The following is a 16,000-nucleotide window of genomic DNA, read 5'->3' on the forward strand; positions in this document are numbered from 1 at the left end:
ATTTTCCCCTTTCTTCCCTAGTTTCTCCTCCTTTTCCCCATTTCCCTTTCTCTCCCTCTTCCCCCAATTCCCCATTTTTCCTTTCCCTCTTCTTTCTCTTTTTTCCCTCCCTTTCTTCCCCCCATTTCCCCTTTCCCTCCTCTCTTCTCCCTTTTCTCTTCCCCTTTTCCTCTTCTCTCTTTCCCTCCTTTTCCCCTCCTCTTTCCTTCGCTTTCCCCTTTCCCCCTTCTCTTCTCCTCTCCCCGCTCTTCGCAGCCCTGTCCCCCTCTCTCCTCCCCTCCCTCCCCGCCCTTATGACCCCCTGGCCCCGGGGGCAGCAGAGAGGGGATGGCTCGCCGGACTCGCGGGTAAGTTGCACGACCTCAGGGGGAGTTCCGACCTATTTTATTTAGCCAGGGAAACACCTCCCCCCCGCCCATCTGCTTGCCCCGTGTGGGACTCTCCCGGAGAACTTGGGGATACGTAGAGCGCAGTTTGCCCTCCCCCACCCCCATGGGTGGGTGTCTCTGGCTGCCTTGGTTAATGGTCAGTTTTTTCAGCTTTTTGTGGAAGCCGGAGGTCTGGAGCTGCCCAGGCGCGGCCACGCCGGGTCCATTGGAGCCCGGGAGCTTCACTTGACCAGGGCGTAGTCAGCGCTCTGGGGGCTAGCATTTTGTCCTTCGGTCTCCGGCTTAACCGTCTGTAAAATGGGTGATAATGGGGAGTTACTAGGAGGCCCTCAGAACCTTTTTCCAAAGCTCCCTGAGGGCGAGGACCGCCCTTATTTATCCATCTCCGGCTTCAGCCTCGCCTCCAATACTTGCCCAATAAATGTTGTATTGAACGAGACTTGAGGACTTGTTCAGAATCAGAGGATAATAACCTTGCTAACTTCATACCCCCTTTGGCATTCTGGTAAAACTTATGGACCCCTTCTCAGAGTAATATTTTTAAATGCACAAAATAAAATACGTGGAATTACAAAGGAAACCAATTATAGTGAATATAGTTGTCAAAATATAAAATTAAAAAAATGCCCCCTGATCTGGGGCCTCTCCCCCTACCCCAATTTCGCAAAGGAGGAGTTTGGGGCTCAGAGAGGAACTTACCCAAGGTCACAAAATACTGAATATTTAACCTAAAATTGTGAGCACAGACATCATCCATAAACTTTTATCTTGGTTAATATGAGGGTCGGGTGTGGAGGAAAAGAGTTCTTATAAATTAGATTAAATTAAAATAGCAAAACCCCACCCTTCCCAAAGCAAAGAGCAGTAGAGGAGAGGGGTTATATATTCCTGACATGCTTCATTATCCCAAAGTGCATTATTATTTGGAGGTTCTTTGTGGGAAGTTTTGATGGCCTGGATTCATTCATCTCTTTGTTAAGTATGGAGGGTACATCCATCTATATCTATATCTATATCTGTCTATCTATCTATATTTCTGATAGAAGGTCTGCCTTTTCTAGGAGAGAGACAAGAGTTACAGTATAATAGTGCTGCTCAAATTTTCTTGGTCCCTGAAACATAAGGCTGATGTTATTTATGATATCATGCTGTATATATTTATTAAATGCCTCTATTTTCTATGTAAATTTCTATTTTCTATTTAAATGCCACTTTTCCTGGATGTTTCTTTGCCTTAGCAGGCAGTTCCCAGCTTGCAAACATCCCACTTGTAAGTTGTTGCTTACCTACAAATGGTCTCTCTGTTTGGGCATCTTTTGCCCTTGGGGTCATGGTGAAGAGTGTGAGGCACTTCTCTTTGCCTATCCGCTGCTGTGATCACTTTCTCTTGTCACCTGAGGACCAGCTGGGATGAGGTGATGGGGGTCGTGTTGCTATTGCCTGAAATAATTAATTGGAACTCTAGATGTATTTTTTCTGATAGAAACAATGTTAAAAGTGGTTAAGGTCTATTTCAGCTTCCTTATAGGTGAAATTGGCTTTTTTGGGTTCATAGCCACCTTTTAAAACATTGTTTCTGAAAGAGGACATTTGGAACACAACCTCTTGGTTTGACCTGCCTTGGACATTTAGATTTTGCTTCGGTCTGGAGATTTTTAACCTTTTTTTTGTGTTATAGACCCCTTGGGCAGTCTGGGGAACCCTTCTCAGAAGCATGTTTTTGATGGATAAAATAAAATACGTAGGATCACAAAAGGAACTCATATTGAAATAATTATAAAAAAATTTCTGTTTTAAGTTCACAAACCCCACCTGATCTGGTGAAAAGAGTTTTAATCACTTGGTCACATTTTCCCAATAGTGATATAACTTTAAAATCATTATTCAGGATACATTTTGAAAATATCAAGTCCTAGTAAATAAATTCCTTATGACTAATCGGCCTGATCCCATGTTAAATATTACAAGGAAGGGAAAAGCTATCTTCTCTCTTAATGAAGTCTTAATCTTTTAAATGGATGCATTTGTCATTTTTAGCATCGAGGATCAAGATGAGTTGCACTGTCAGGACACAGATTCGGATGTGCAAGAACAGAGGGAAAATAAATGCAAGGTCAAGTGGACTTACCAAGAGGTATGTGACCTAGAGAAGATGAAAGCCAGGCTTCCACCTTGGTAGGTACCACTTTGTTTTGGGAGAGAGGCTGTGTGAGGAAGATCCGAAGGGAGGGATAAAAGAATGGGGGGTGTAGAAAGGAAAGAGAAAAAGTAAGATGGAAACAGGGGCTGACCTGATGATCTAGGCTGTTAACACCTTTGCATAATGCTCTACGTTGGTGTAGGTAGTACATGAAAGAAAAAATGGCAGGGGAAAAATAAATTGAATATATTGTTATTGTTGTTGAAACCAGGTGTCTGGTCTTACCCTGTTAGGCTTTCCTTCAATGATGACCTTTCTGTAGGTAACTAGTCCCTAACATCTAGTTTTCTAGCATGGCTCATGGAGGTTGGATGGTTTCCTTCCTCATGGAGTACTGATGCCTGGTTAGAGCTAGGAAATCTTTTTACTGTGTTGTGTAACAGTGGATTTCCTGACTAAGGTGTTAGCTTGAAGGGCTTACCAGGATTCTGCTCCATCTGAGGAGAACAATTCAAGTGGTACTTTGTGAACTTATATTCAGTTCAATTCCTCGGCCTTTTATTAAGCTTCTGCTACCTGAGAGGGCTCTATACAGAGACAAAAAAGGAAACAGCCCTGCCCTTAAGGTGCTTACATTTAATTGGGGGGGGAGAGGATGTCACTTATACACCAGTAAATATAAAATAAATTATGTGCAAATGGAACTTCAGCGATTCCAAGAAGGAGAGAATGCTAATGATCCATAGGAGCGAGGGATCTCTGGAGGAGGGTAAGGGATTTGATGAGATACAGAGGAGGGGGAGCGCGTTTCAGGTATGATGGGGGACCACTTCCCCAAGGGAGTGAAGGCAGAGGATGATGCAGGGTCATGGGTGGGGAGCAGTGAGCAAAGCAGTTTGATTGGAACGGGGTGGGAGTGCATGGGGACTGGGGAGTAAAAAGCCATCTTTTGGAGGGGAGCATTTCTTTTGGAAATGAACCATCTCGTGGCAGATTCTGAACATGTGAGCAGATGCCTTTTCTGGTCCTTTTCAGGATGAGCAGCTGAAGGCTCTCGTGAAGCAGTATGGGCAACAGGACTGGAAGTTTCTTGCAAGCCACTTTCCTGTAAGCTCGGAGGCTCCTGGCGAGTTCTGCTTCTGATTTTGGGCCTTGTTCCTGGGGAGGGAATGGGTGATGGATTTCTGAATAGCCTTTGGGCATAGTACTCAGTACTCAGTTTGGGTTTTTTGTTTTTCTCAGGGAAAGGTGATTCACAGCTGGAAGGGACCCTAGAGATCATTTAGTCAATCCCCTCATTTACAGAAGGGGTACCTGAGGTAGGGAGGTGGATTCATTTACTCAAGGTCATAGAGGTACCAGGTTTAGCAGAGCAGAGGTCAGAACCCAGGTCTTTTGACTCTAAATCTAATGCTATATCCATTATACCATGCTGATAGTATCTTCCCAAATTTAGCAAAAGATTATTTTAATGATTTTTTCCCCTTATCTACCATGTGTGAGGTATTCTCAACCCAGACATCTTGAAATTGTATCTTCAGTACAGTGGTTTTGACAGTGGTATTTTTTCAAAAATCCCTTTACATGCAATTTTAAATATCTTTGTAAATAACTTACTGTAACAGGATACAGCTAGTAGCTCGTAATGAATTTCCACTTCCTTTAGGAGAAGATTAAAGATAGATGACAAGAAGGGAAGAATGATAGAAAGGGCAAGGTCTTAGAAGAGACCAGAAAGGATGGAGTGAAGGGCACAAATAGGGAGATGTGCCTTAACAAAAAGAGAAGGGCAGCTTTTTCTGAAAGGCTGGAACAAAGAAGGGGGCATCGTTTTTCCAGTTCTAAATCTTAGGATCCTGTCCAGATCAAGGCACGCCATAGTCTTGTTGCCCTCTGCTGTGGTTAGCCTATATGTGGAGTATAAATGGGAGTTATTAAATAAATGCAAATTATTATTAAGGGAGATGTTGATAAACTGGCAGCTAGGTGGCACAGTAGTAGGTAGTGTCAGGCCTGGAATCTGAAAGATCTGAGGTCAAATGGAACCTGAGACATTTACAAACTGTGTGAGCCTGGGCAAGTCACCTGCCTGCCTCAGTTTCCCTATCCATAAAATGGGGATAATGCTCCCACTTCCCAGGGTTGTTATGAGTCTCAGATGAGATGATAATAACCATAGAGTGCTTAGTACTGTACCTGGCACGTAGCACTAAGTAAGTGTTAGCTATTATCATTATTATTATAATATTACTAGGTTTAACCAAATATTACGAGAAGGCCAGTGAAATATCTGGAACCACTGTCATGTGAAGAGTGGTTGAATGAACTGGGGATGCTTAACAGTCTGTTTTAGGTTCTCTAAAGGTTTAGCATGTGGAAGAGAGGGTTCACACTTGGTTTTGTGTGGTCTCAGGGCGAAAGTAGGACCTGTGGAGAGTTTGAAGGGAACCTGAGAAGGTTCTGGAGCAGGGCAGGGACAGGCAGATTGGTGCTTTAGGAATGTCACCTTTTCATTGGAGAGGAGAGGGGTTGGAAGCTGGGAGCTTAATTAGGAAGCTCTTCCATGGTGCAGGTCTGCGGTGATAGGGTAGGGAGAATCCACCAGACTTGACAACTGACTGCTTATGGTGGGAGTTGGGGTGGGGGTGGGGGGTGGGGGGTGGTCGAGGATGACCTTGGCTGGTGAATTTTAAATTGTTTTCCAGCTTGGAATTTGTACCGATTTATCCACATCCTCTCACCTGATCCTCTCTTTGCAAAGCTTTTGGAAGATGGTTGATTAGGCAGAGTAAAGAATGAACTCTACTTACCCCCATGTTAGGATTGACCCTGTGACCTTGCCTTTGTGAATATCGAGGTTCTCATTTGTGCCCTAAATAACTAAGCCGGCCTCTTTGGGCCTTTTGTGCTTATTCTGCTGTTTACTTGTTCTCTGGGTGTGTGGAAGGTGCAGAAAGGCAGATTTAGGCTCAGTGTAAGTCAACTTTTCTGCATTATTATTGTCTAGAAGTGGAGTGGGGTGCCCAGAGAGGTGATGAGGTGAGGCCCTGTATCTCTGGAAAGTTTTCCAAGTGGCCGCTGGACGACCACTCTTTTGGGGTGTCATGAAGGGGTTGGATTAGATCAGCTTCTCTGACCCTGAGATTTCTGTGATTTCTTCTGTCTTCTCCCGCACGGCTCCGAATTCACCATCCTAGAATCGCAGTGATCAGCAGTGCCAGTATCGCTGGTTGAGGGTCTTGAATCCAGACCTCGTCAAGGGACCTTGGACAAAAGAAGAAGATCAGAAGGTAAGGTCATCTTGTGTTGTGGAGTCAGGAGACCAGGGTTTCAGTCCCGGTGCTGACACTTAGTAGCTGTGTGGTGACCTTGGGCAAGTCACTTTTCCCCTCTCTAAGACGGCTTCCATGTTTGTCTGAAAAGTATAGCATAGTATGCTTTATGTAGTATAGTAACTCTTTACTGTCTTGCCCTGGGTTGTTTTGAGGGAAAACTTTTTTTTAAAAACTTCAGATCAGTTCAGAAATGTGTTACTCATATATACACAGTCACTTAACTCTGCCTCAGTTTCCTCATCTGTAAGATGAACTGGAGAAGGAAACGGCAAACCACTCTTTGCCAAGAAAAACCCCAAATGGGGTCATGAAGAGTTGACAGGATTGAGATGACTGAACAGTAACAACAATCCATACTTCATGTTAGAGCTGAGGAAGCTGAGGTCCTGGAAGGTTAGCTTGCCAGGGTCGCACAGGTCATAAAGTGTCAGAGGTTGACTTTGACTCAGAGTCAGTACTTTTTCCACTGTGTTTGTACTGGCCTATCAGAATAAATGTTAACTTAGTTTGGATGATCTCGTCAGGTTTTTCCATACAATTTTTCCACTTCTTCACCTCCACATTAGACGTGGGTTATGAAGCAGCTGTTATCTTCGTGGTGATAGACAAATCCCTGCAAAAGTCAACTGATTTAAATATCTCTCATGCCTCTTGCTATGAATTATTATATTTATATATATATATATGTACAGAGAGAGAGAGTGTCATGCTGTCACTCTTCTCCCTGGCCCACCAGAAGTTGCACATCTGCAGCCTTTAGGGGACAGGGGAACCATAGTTTCAAGGTCAGGCTGTAGTTTGAAAAAGTTTCTTAGGGGAGAAATATTCTTTCCTTGTGTATAGCACAGAAGATGGCCAGGAGGAGAGCAAGACCCCCCCAGAGATCAGGGAAAAGAGCAGAAAAAAGTCAAACCTCATCTGCTTCACCCGCATCATTAATTATGAGGTAGCAGAAAGAGCTGTGGACTTTCCTCTGCCACTTACTGGGAAACTGTGGGCAGGTGAACATCCCTAGTGCTCCCTGCTTCCTTTGGCCAGGTCATCACTAGGGAAGCAGGAGAGGGCCATGTAGGACCGAGGGCCAATTTTGAGTTTTTCTTTATTTTCATAGGCTGCCACAACAAAAAAATTAATCATGTTGTGATGCGTGACCTGTCATGATGAGCTAGGCTGATTAATTTTATAGGCCTTTGCAAAGAAGACTGAGGTCATTTCAGTCAATGCCTTTCCAAAGGGCAGAACAGATTGAGTTTATACTCTGTTAGCATAGCCTTTCAGAACCTAGACTCACCTTCAGGCCATGATTAGGCATTGGACTAGGACTTTCTTCTTTATCTTACCTGTGAAATGGGAATAAAAATTCATACCACCTTGATAGGATAAAATGAGTGGGTAGAACTCAGGACTTGGGGTCAGGAAGATCTGAGTTTTTAGCCTGCCTCAAATGCTTCCTAGGGCTCCAGGCAAATCACTTAACCTTTTCCCATCCTATACATTGGTGTAATAGTGATAGCCCCTACTTAACAGAGTTGTGGTGAGGCTCGAATGAGTTCACGTATGTAAAGAGCTTTGCAAACTTATGTAGCAGAGTTTATGTAACTAAACATAGCTGCTAAGTTATTACTAATGCATATTTAGAGTATTGTCCACCATATCCATGTTAGTCCATTAACATCTATTAATGCCTCATCCTAGCTTAGCAGTGATGCACCCATAGTTCTCTGAGGCTCCTCTTAAGTAGTAGTCAGGCTCTGATAGTCCTGTCAAATTAGAAGAATTTCAAGTCCAGGCCCGATCTGTCACTTGAGGACTAGCTTAGCTAAGTAGAAAGAGGCTCGTTGCTGGTAGGCTGGACCCACCAGTAAGCAGGTGAAGAATTATATTCAGTCATAGAAATGCTTGAAGACTATATATCTACTGCAAGGATTCTTAACCTGGGGTCTGGGAACTTGTTTTTAAAGATTATCTAGATAAGTGTATTTCAATGGTAGTGGTTTCCTTTGTAGTCCTAGGCATTTTATTTTAGGCATTTAAAAATGTTATTCTGAGAAGGGGTCCCTAGGCTTCCCCAGTCTGCCAAAAGATGCCATGACTCCAAAAAAGGTTAAGAATTTTTCATCTCCTAAGATATATTAAGGGTCTGCAAATCTACCTCAATGGAAGGAGCATCCACACAGATGAAATCAGGGCTCCTTGTAGTGAAGTTACAGCATAATTAGGAGCTCTTAATATTTGCTCTCTGTTTGCATGTTGTATCCTCAGTAGGATGTAGTCTTCTTCAAGGCAGGGACTAGTTTTCATTTTTATTTTTCTTGTCTCCAGGGCCTTGCATGATAGTGGGCACTTAAGAAATGCTTGTTAAGTTGAACCATTTTATGGTTATTTCCCCCATTCCCAAAAGGTCATTGAACTGGTGAAGAAATATGGCACCAAACAATGGACGTTGATTGCCAAGCATCTGAAAGGGCGTCTGGGGAAGCAGTGCAGAGAGCGCTGGCACAATCACCTGAACCCAGAGGTGAAGAAGTCATGCTGGACAGAGGAGGAGGACCGCATCATCTGTGAGGCTCACAAGGTCCTGGGCAACCGCTGGGCTGAGATTGCCAAACTTCTCCCTGGAAGGTAAGGCAGGGTCATCCTGGGGGGCAGGGGTGGTCAGCCTCTCCAAAATCACATGTCAGATCTTTGTTCACAAGCGGTAGTCAGAAGGTATGAATAGGTGTGGGAAGGGTTCATTTTGCTAGCAGAGGCTAGGTTGGAGGCGGCAGTTGCCTGAGGTTGGGGTTCCCAGTAGGAGCAAACAGATAGGAGGGCAGGAAGGCAGTAGATACACATCTGGATTCAGAAGCCAGAGCTCCTTCTAGTCGTCTTGGCTTTGCCAGTCTCCATGTCACCTGCAGTAAGTTTCTTCCCTTCTCTGGGCATTAGATTCCTCCTCGGTAAAATTGAGAGCATTGGGCTAAAGGTCCTTCTAGTTCAAGCATTCCTTTGTGGCTTTCTCTTAGGGTGAGGGCCATGGGGCTTGGGGAAGAGTGGGTTTCTTCCCATAGACAAATCCCTGCAAAAATCAACTGTAATTTAAGTATCTCTCTTGCCCCTTGCTACATATTATTATATTTTATATAGATAGAGAGATGGGGGGGAGGGGCAGGGGCATGTTGTCACTTCTCACTGGCCCACCAGAAGTTGCACATCTGCAGCCTTTAGGGGACAGGGGAACCATAGTTTCAAGGTCAGGCTGTAGTGTGAAAAAGTTTCTTAGGGGGGGAAATACTCTTTTCTAGTGTATAGCACAGAAGATGGCCAGGAGGAGAGCAAGACCCCCAGAGATCAGAGAAAAGAGTGAAAGAAGTCAAACCTCATCTGCTTTACCCGCAACATTAATTATGAGGTAGCAGATGGCACTGTGGAGTTTCCTTTGCCGCTTACTGAAAAACCGTGGACAAATTTTTTAACCTCTCTGGGTGTCAGTTTCTTTATCTCTAAAATAAGAAAGGGAATAATACGCATTTCACCAGGCTGTTTTTTGAAGAGATCGCTCCCTGTATCCTCCTCATTCCTCCACCCTTATGGCACTTTATTGAAAAAGGGAATAAAAGGGAAAAACCTGGCAAAGCCAGTTGACACATTGAAAAAAATTTGACATTATATGTCATATTTTAACACCTGTGGGAATCTTGCTTCTCCCCCCCCCTCCCCCTCATAAGGGATTGTCAGGGATGGGAGACGCATCTCCTCTCTTGTGTTAGGGACCACACCATATTCTTTATAATTTTGCAGCATTTGGTTTTAATTTTTTTTTGCTCGCTATTCTCATTTATATTGTTTGTGGTCATGGTACATCCTGTTTTCCTGCTTTTGTTTGCTTTGCGTTAGTTCATCCAAGTCTTCCCATGCCTCCTCTGTACTTATCATACTCACTTCTTAAATCCTAAAGCCTTTCCCCAATCGATGGGCATGTTCTTTGTTTCAGTCCTTTGTCATCACAGAAAGTGCTGCTCTAAATATTTTGGCATCTATGAAGCACAGGGCAGATCCGAGGGTCAGAGTATGTAAAGCATTTTACACCCATAAGGAAGTGTTAGCTATCATTATTACCATTAAAGTGATGGTACCTGCTTTATAGAGTGAGAAAGATAATAATAGCTCACTTGGCTGTAACACCCTGTAGCTTACGTTAAATAAAATGTACTCGCTGGGAGTTCCTTATACCCATTAACTTAAAGGTCTGGTCTAGAAAAAAAAAAGTGCTAATGTGCTGCTGGGGATGCAAAGACAGAAATTCAGCTGACCCCCTCCCGGTGAACTGCAGGATGAGCTCTGCCCTTTCATTCGTATAAGGAACTTCATCAATGCAGATTACCCTCTGCTCTGCATCTTAGAGAATAAGAGTTGCCTGGGGCTCTTAAAGGTTAATGACTTGGTCCAGGTCACAAAGCTAGCATGTGGTGGTTAGGACTTGAGCGCTCAGGGCCCCACACCAGGCTCTGGGCATATATCGGCCAATTTAATCATGCTTGTTGTTTGAATCTTTGTCACTAAAGTAAATAGTAGCTCGTGTTTCCATAGTGCTTTAAGGTTTGTGAAGCATTTTCCTCATAGCTAACTGGCCTTTTAAATACACAATCCCCCAATCCATAAAGGGCAAGGGGGGAATTAAACTTCCTATGACTGAGCCACCCAGGCTGTGGGCATGGGAGGGCCTATTTTGTGTGTATTCAATTTAGACACTCAACAGGCCCGTACATCTGGGAGCCAGCTAATGGGCCCACTCTGAAGCAGGAAGTGGAACGTTGTCATCCTCATTTCAACCTGCCTCCCACACATAATATTCTCTCCTTCCTACTCTTGGAAGAAGGAAAGAGTTTGCAACCTGGCAGTAGGGAATTTTAAGCCCCCAAAAGATGGCTCTTTATTCTCTGAATTAGCTGAAGATACTCCAGCCTTGGTTTTTCCTCTGGTGCGTGGCCTGAAAACTAGGCTCTTGTATCCTCTTTCTAGGATCCATCTTTTCACCAGACTAACTTCTCAGTTTGTTCATCTTTGGGCTCCTCATGGAATTAGATGGGATTTCAAAACTGTGTTATTGAGCGTGGAGGAAGGGGAAGGGACGGGGTATTCCAGTTCCCTACTGTCTTGGTTGCCTGCCTTTGGATTTGCTCCAATTTGTCAACATCCCTCCTAAAATCTGGTGTCTAGAATGGGACGCTGAACCCCAGAGGAGGTCTGGCCATTGCAGAAGACCCTCCAAGAAACTGTAGTCCTCTTTCTGAAGCCTATAATGCTCTCCAAAATGACAACGTTTGGACTGTTCATTACAGTCTCCGTGTTTGTTTCTGTACCGTTCTTTTGTAGAGTTGAAACCTTTGGAAATAATTTCATTACCCAACCCCTGGAAGAATCAAAAGTGTGAGAAATACGGGAAGCTTTCGCCAACCCTTTTTAATTCCAGTGCCTTCCCTCTGTTAATAGTTTCCCATTTATCCTGTATATAGCTTGCTTTCTATGTATTTGTTTGCAGTTTTCTTTTTTTTTTTTTTTGAGGGCAGTTGGGGTTAAGTGACTTGCCCAAGGTCACACAGCTAGTAAGTGTGTCATGTGTCTGAGGCTGCATTTGAACTCATGTCCTCCTGACTCCAGGGCCGGTGCTCTACTCACTGTGCCACCTAGCTGTCCCTGTGTATTTGTTTGCATTAGATTGTAAGCCCCTTGAGGGCAGGGGGCTGTCTTTTGCCTCTTAGTACAGTGACTGGCACATAGTAGGAACTTAATAAATGTTTATTGATTTGTTAGGATGGGTTTTCTCCCTCTTGAATTGGAATGACAATATATATATATATATATATATATATATTTAAGCACTTTAAGATTTGTAACTCACTTCACATACATTATTTTGTTTCATCTCTAAAACAACCTTGGGAGACCTAGATGCTTATTAACATTACTATTACTATTATCAATTGTTACCATTTTATAGATGAACAAACTATGGCTTAGAGAGATTAAGTAACTTGCCCAGAGTCACACAGGTAGGAAGTATCTGATGTAGAATTTCAGCCCACGTCTTCCTGACTGCAAGTCCTACGCACTATGTTATGCTGCTTTATTGGGAAGAAAATAGAAACAAGAAAACCCCTCTAATTTTTTCTCCCTTTTTTTTTTTGAGAATTAAAAGGATTTTATTATAAGTATAGCAAGGTTGCCAGGCTGATCACTGCAGATCAGCTCCCTCTAATTTTCTTTGGGCCAGGAAGAGAAAATACTTTCAATCTTTTCATGTTAAAACTGTTAAAATATAACTGAGTGATTCCTAGTATCCATGAGAAGAATTTACAAGAAGAATATGGATGAGAAACAGGTAGTTGTTCTCTTTTTAAAAAATAAAGTTTTATTGATGATGTTTTTTTTTAACATCACCATAGTTTTCTCCAGGATCCCTCCCGCTGCCTTCCTATATAACAAAGATTAAAAAAAAGAGGGAAAAATCAGTATAGCTGATAAGGACATTGAAAACATCTACAAATGTGCCATATACAATTGTCATGGATGGGGTGGCAGTGGGAGTGGCAGTGGCTTCTCATAGCTCCAATTTGGAGGCGTGCTTGGTCTTTGTAATTATCCAGCCTGGACTTTGGGCATACTTCTTCCCATTTTCATTATTGTCGTCCAAATGTATAGTTTTCTTGGCTCTGCTTACTTCACTTTGCCATCCTGTGCTTCTCTGTGGTAATTCATCACGTCTATCATTTTTTGTTGTTTAGTCATTTCAGTCATGTCTGACGCTTCATTGACCCCATTTGGGGTTTTCTTGGCAAAGATACTGTGGGGTGGTTTGCCACTTTTTTTTTCTAGCTCATTTTACAGATGAGGAAACTGAGGCAACCATGGTTAAGTCCAGGGTCACACAGCTAGTAAGTGTATGAAGCCAGATTTGAACACAGGAAGATGAGTCCCCTAACTACCCCAGCATGGTAATAGTCCATTATGTTTATATACCACAATTTGTTCAGCCATTCCCTAATCGATTGGCATCTATTTTGTTTCTGATTCTTTGCTATCACAAAAAATGATATTTTAGTGTATATGCTGATTTTCTTCTTATTAATGATCTCCTTGGAGTGTAAGTGTAGTAGTGGGATCTCTGGGTCAAAGTGTATGAACATTTTAGTGAATTCCAAATTGCCTTCCAAAATGGTTCTACTTATTTACAGTTCCACCAACAATGCACTAGTGTGCCTATCTTCCTATACCTCTCCTCCCTTACACACACACACATTCACAGTCTCTCTCTCTCTCTCTCTCTCTCTCACACACACACACACACACACACACACACACACACACCAAACACACTATTCCATCTCTTGCTGCCTTTGCCAATTTGCTGGGTGTGGGGTAAAACCCTCAGAGTTGTTTTGATTTACATTAGTGATTTCATGTGGTTAGTAGTTTATTATTTAGAGAACTTTTTATTTATAACTTTAGACTACTTACCTATCTGGGAAATGGCTCTTGGTCTTAAATGGGCTAATTGTTTCTATATCTTGGAAACCCTTAATCAGAGAAATTTGATGCAAAGATTTTTTTCCCATTTCCTGTATCCTTATCTCTGGTATCTCTCTTCCTCTTAAGAATAGGTGTATTAGTTTCATTTGTGCTGAAGCTTTTCTGTTTCTTGTAATCAGAGGTAATCTATTTTCCCATCTATAATTGCCTCTATCCCTTATTTGGTTAAGAAAACATCTACCAATTGCTGTGAGCCATGTATGATTTACTGCTCTTACAACTTTAGAAAGTTTTGTGGAATGTGACATAAGTTGTTGATCTAAGCCTGATTCTGCCAACTGCTTTCCAGTTTTCCCAACAGTTTTTATCAGATAGATAGTTCTTTCCTAAGTAATTTGTGTTTTCTAGTATATCAAAAACTTGGGTTATTTAGATTTTTTTGTTTCTGATTTCTTTCTTGTCTTGTCTGTTCCCATACTACCAGATGGTTTTGATGACTATTTATAATATAGACTGAAGTTTGGAAGTGCTGTTCTTCCTTTACCTCTACCTCCTTATATTCCCACCCCCCCCACTTCATATTTTATTTTTCAAGTGAATTATATTATTTGTCAAGTTTTGTTAAGTATCAAGTTCTGATAAATAATTATAAAATTCTTTGGTTATCTACTTGGTATAGCATTAAAAGTGTCATTTTTATTATGTTGGCACAACCCAGTGATGAGCGATGAATATTTCTCCAGCTATGTAAGTTGGTTTTTATTTCTTTAAGGAGCACTTTATAACTGAAAATTTACAAGTTATTTTGTGTGCATCGATAGGTTGCTCCTTGGTTTTTGTAGTTTTCTTTTTTCACATTTGCAGCAGATATATTTTCTTTTTTTTAAATTATATTCTTTTTTTTCTTTATTTAATTTATTTAATATATTTAGTTTTCACCATTGATTTTCACAAGAGTTTGAATTACAAATTTTCTCCCCATTTCTACCCTCCCCCCACTCCAAGATGGCGTATATTCTGGTTGCCCCGTTCCCCACTCAGCTCTCCCTTCTGTCACCCCGTTCTCCTCCCATTCCCCCTTTCTCTTCTTCTCTTGTAGGGCAAGATAAATTTCTACACCCCATTGCCTGTGTATCTTATTTCCTAGTTGCATGCAGAAATTTTTTTTGTCGTCGTTGTTTTTGAATGTCTGTTTTTAAAACTTTGAGTTCCAAATTCTCTCCCCTCTTCCCTCCCCACCCACCCTCCCTAAGAAGGCAAGCAATTCAACATAGGCCACATGCGTATCATTATGTAAAACCCTTCCACGATACTCATGTTGTGAAAGATTAACTATGTTTTGCTCCTTCCTAACCTATCCCCCTTTATTGAATTTTCTCCCTTGACCCTGTCCCTTTTCGAAAGTGTTTGTCTTTGATTACCTCCTCCCCCGTCTGCCCTCCCTTCTATCATCCCCCCTTTTTTATCTTCTTCCTCCTTCTTTCCTGTGGGTGAGATACCCAGTTGAGTGTGTATGGTATTCCCTCCTCAGGTCAAATCCGATGAGAGCAAGATTTACTCATTCTTCCTCACCTGCCCCCTCTTCCCTTCCTACAGAACTGCTTTTTCTTGCCACTTTTATGCAAGATAATGTACCTCATTCTATCTCTCCCTTTCTCCATTTCTCCCTCTCTCCCTCTCTCAATATGTTCCTCTCTTATTCCTTAATTTGATTTTATTTTTTTAGATATCATCCCTTCCTATTCAACTCACCCTGTGCCTTCTGTCTACATATATATGTATATACACCTACATACATACATGCATAGACACACATATGTGTGTATATATATACATACATACATATATATATATATATATATGCATATTCCTTTCAGCTACTATGATAGTGAGGTCTTATGAATCATACACATCATCTTTCCATGTAGGAATGTAAACAAAACAGTTCAACTTTAGTAAGTCCCTTGTGATTTCTCTTTCTTGTTTACCTTTTCATGCTTCTCTTTATTCTTGTGTTTGAAAGACAAATTTTCTATTCAGCTCTGGTCTTTTCACCAAGAAAGCTTGAAAGTCCTCTATTTTGTTGAAAATCCATGTTTTGCCTTGGAGCATGATACTCAGTTTTGCTGGGTAGGTGATTCTTGGTTTTAATCCTAGCTCCATTGACCTCCGGAATATCATATTCCAAGCCCTTCGGTCCCTTAATGTGGAAGCTGCTAGATCCTGTGTTAGGTTTTTGTAGTTATTTGGAATGGAGTTTCTCATTTTATTGTTCCCTCTTGAATTTTGTTATCATTAGTATACATAAATGTTGTTAATTTTTGAAGTTTTTTTTTTTTGTAGCTTGCAACTTTGCTGAAACTTCCCTCAATTAGTGTCTTTGCTAATTCACTAGGATTTTCTAAGTAAACCATCCTATCAGCAGCAAATAGAGATAATTTTATCTTTTTACTTACCTGTATACCTTTAATTTCTTTTTCTTATCTTCCTGTTTTTGCTAGGATTTCCAGAACTATAACAAGTAAAAGTGGGTACAGTTGGTATTCTTACTTTATTCTTGTATTTACTGGAAAATGTTCTAATTGTATTTCCATTACATGTGATTCTTGTTTTTGTTTTGAGATAGA

At 41.7% G+C, this 16,000-nt stretch overlaps 1 protein-coding gene across 1 annotated transcript in view; it reads left to right on the plus strand.

Annotated features, from left to right (window-relative positions):
• Nucleotides 1-264: 264 nt before the first annotated feature.
• MYBL2 (MYB proto-oncogene like 2) overlaps nt 265-16,000 on the plus strand; it is a 46,412-nt gene continuing 30,676 nt past the window's right edge. Inside the window, exons 1-5 of the mRNA XM_036751530.1 lie at nt 265-347; nt 2,427-2,523; nt 3,565-3,636; nt 5,727-5,819; nt 8,266-8,486. Coding sequence (XP_036607425.1) covers nt 328-347; nt 2,427-2,523; nt 3,565-3,636; nt 5,727-5,819; nt 8,266-8,486 — 503 coding nt within the window. The 5' untranslated portion in view covers nt 265-327. The remainder of the gene's footprint in view (nt 348-2,426; nt 2,524-3,564; nt 3,637-5,726; nt 5,820-8,265; nt 8,487-16,000) is intronic.

The sequence above is a fragment of the Trichosurus vulpecula genome, chromosome 3 (genome assembly GCF_011100635.1).
Source record: "Trichosurus vulpecula isolate mTriVul1 chromosome 3, mTriVul1.pri, whole genome shotgun sequence".
Taxonomy (NCBI): Eukaryota; Metazoa; Chordata; class Mammalia; order Diprotodontia; family Phalangeridae; genus Trichosurus; species Trichosurus vulpecula.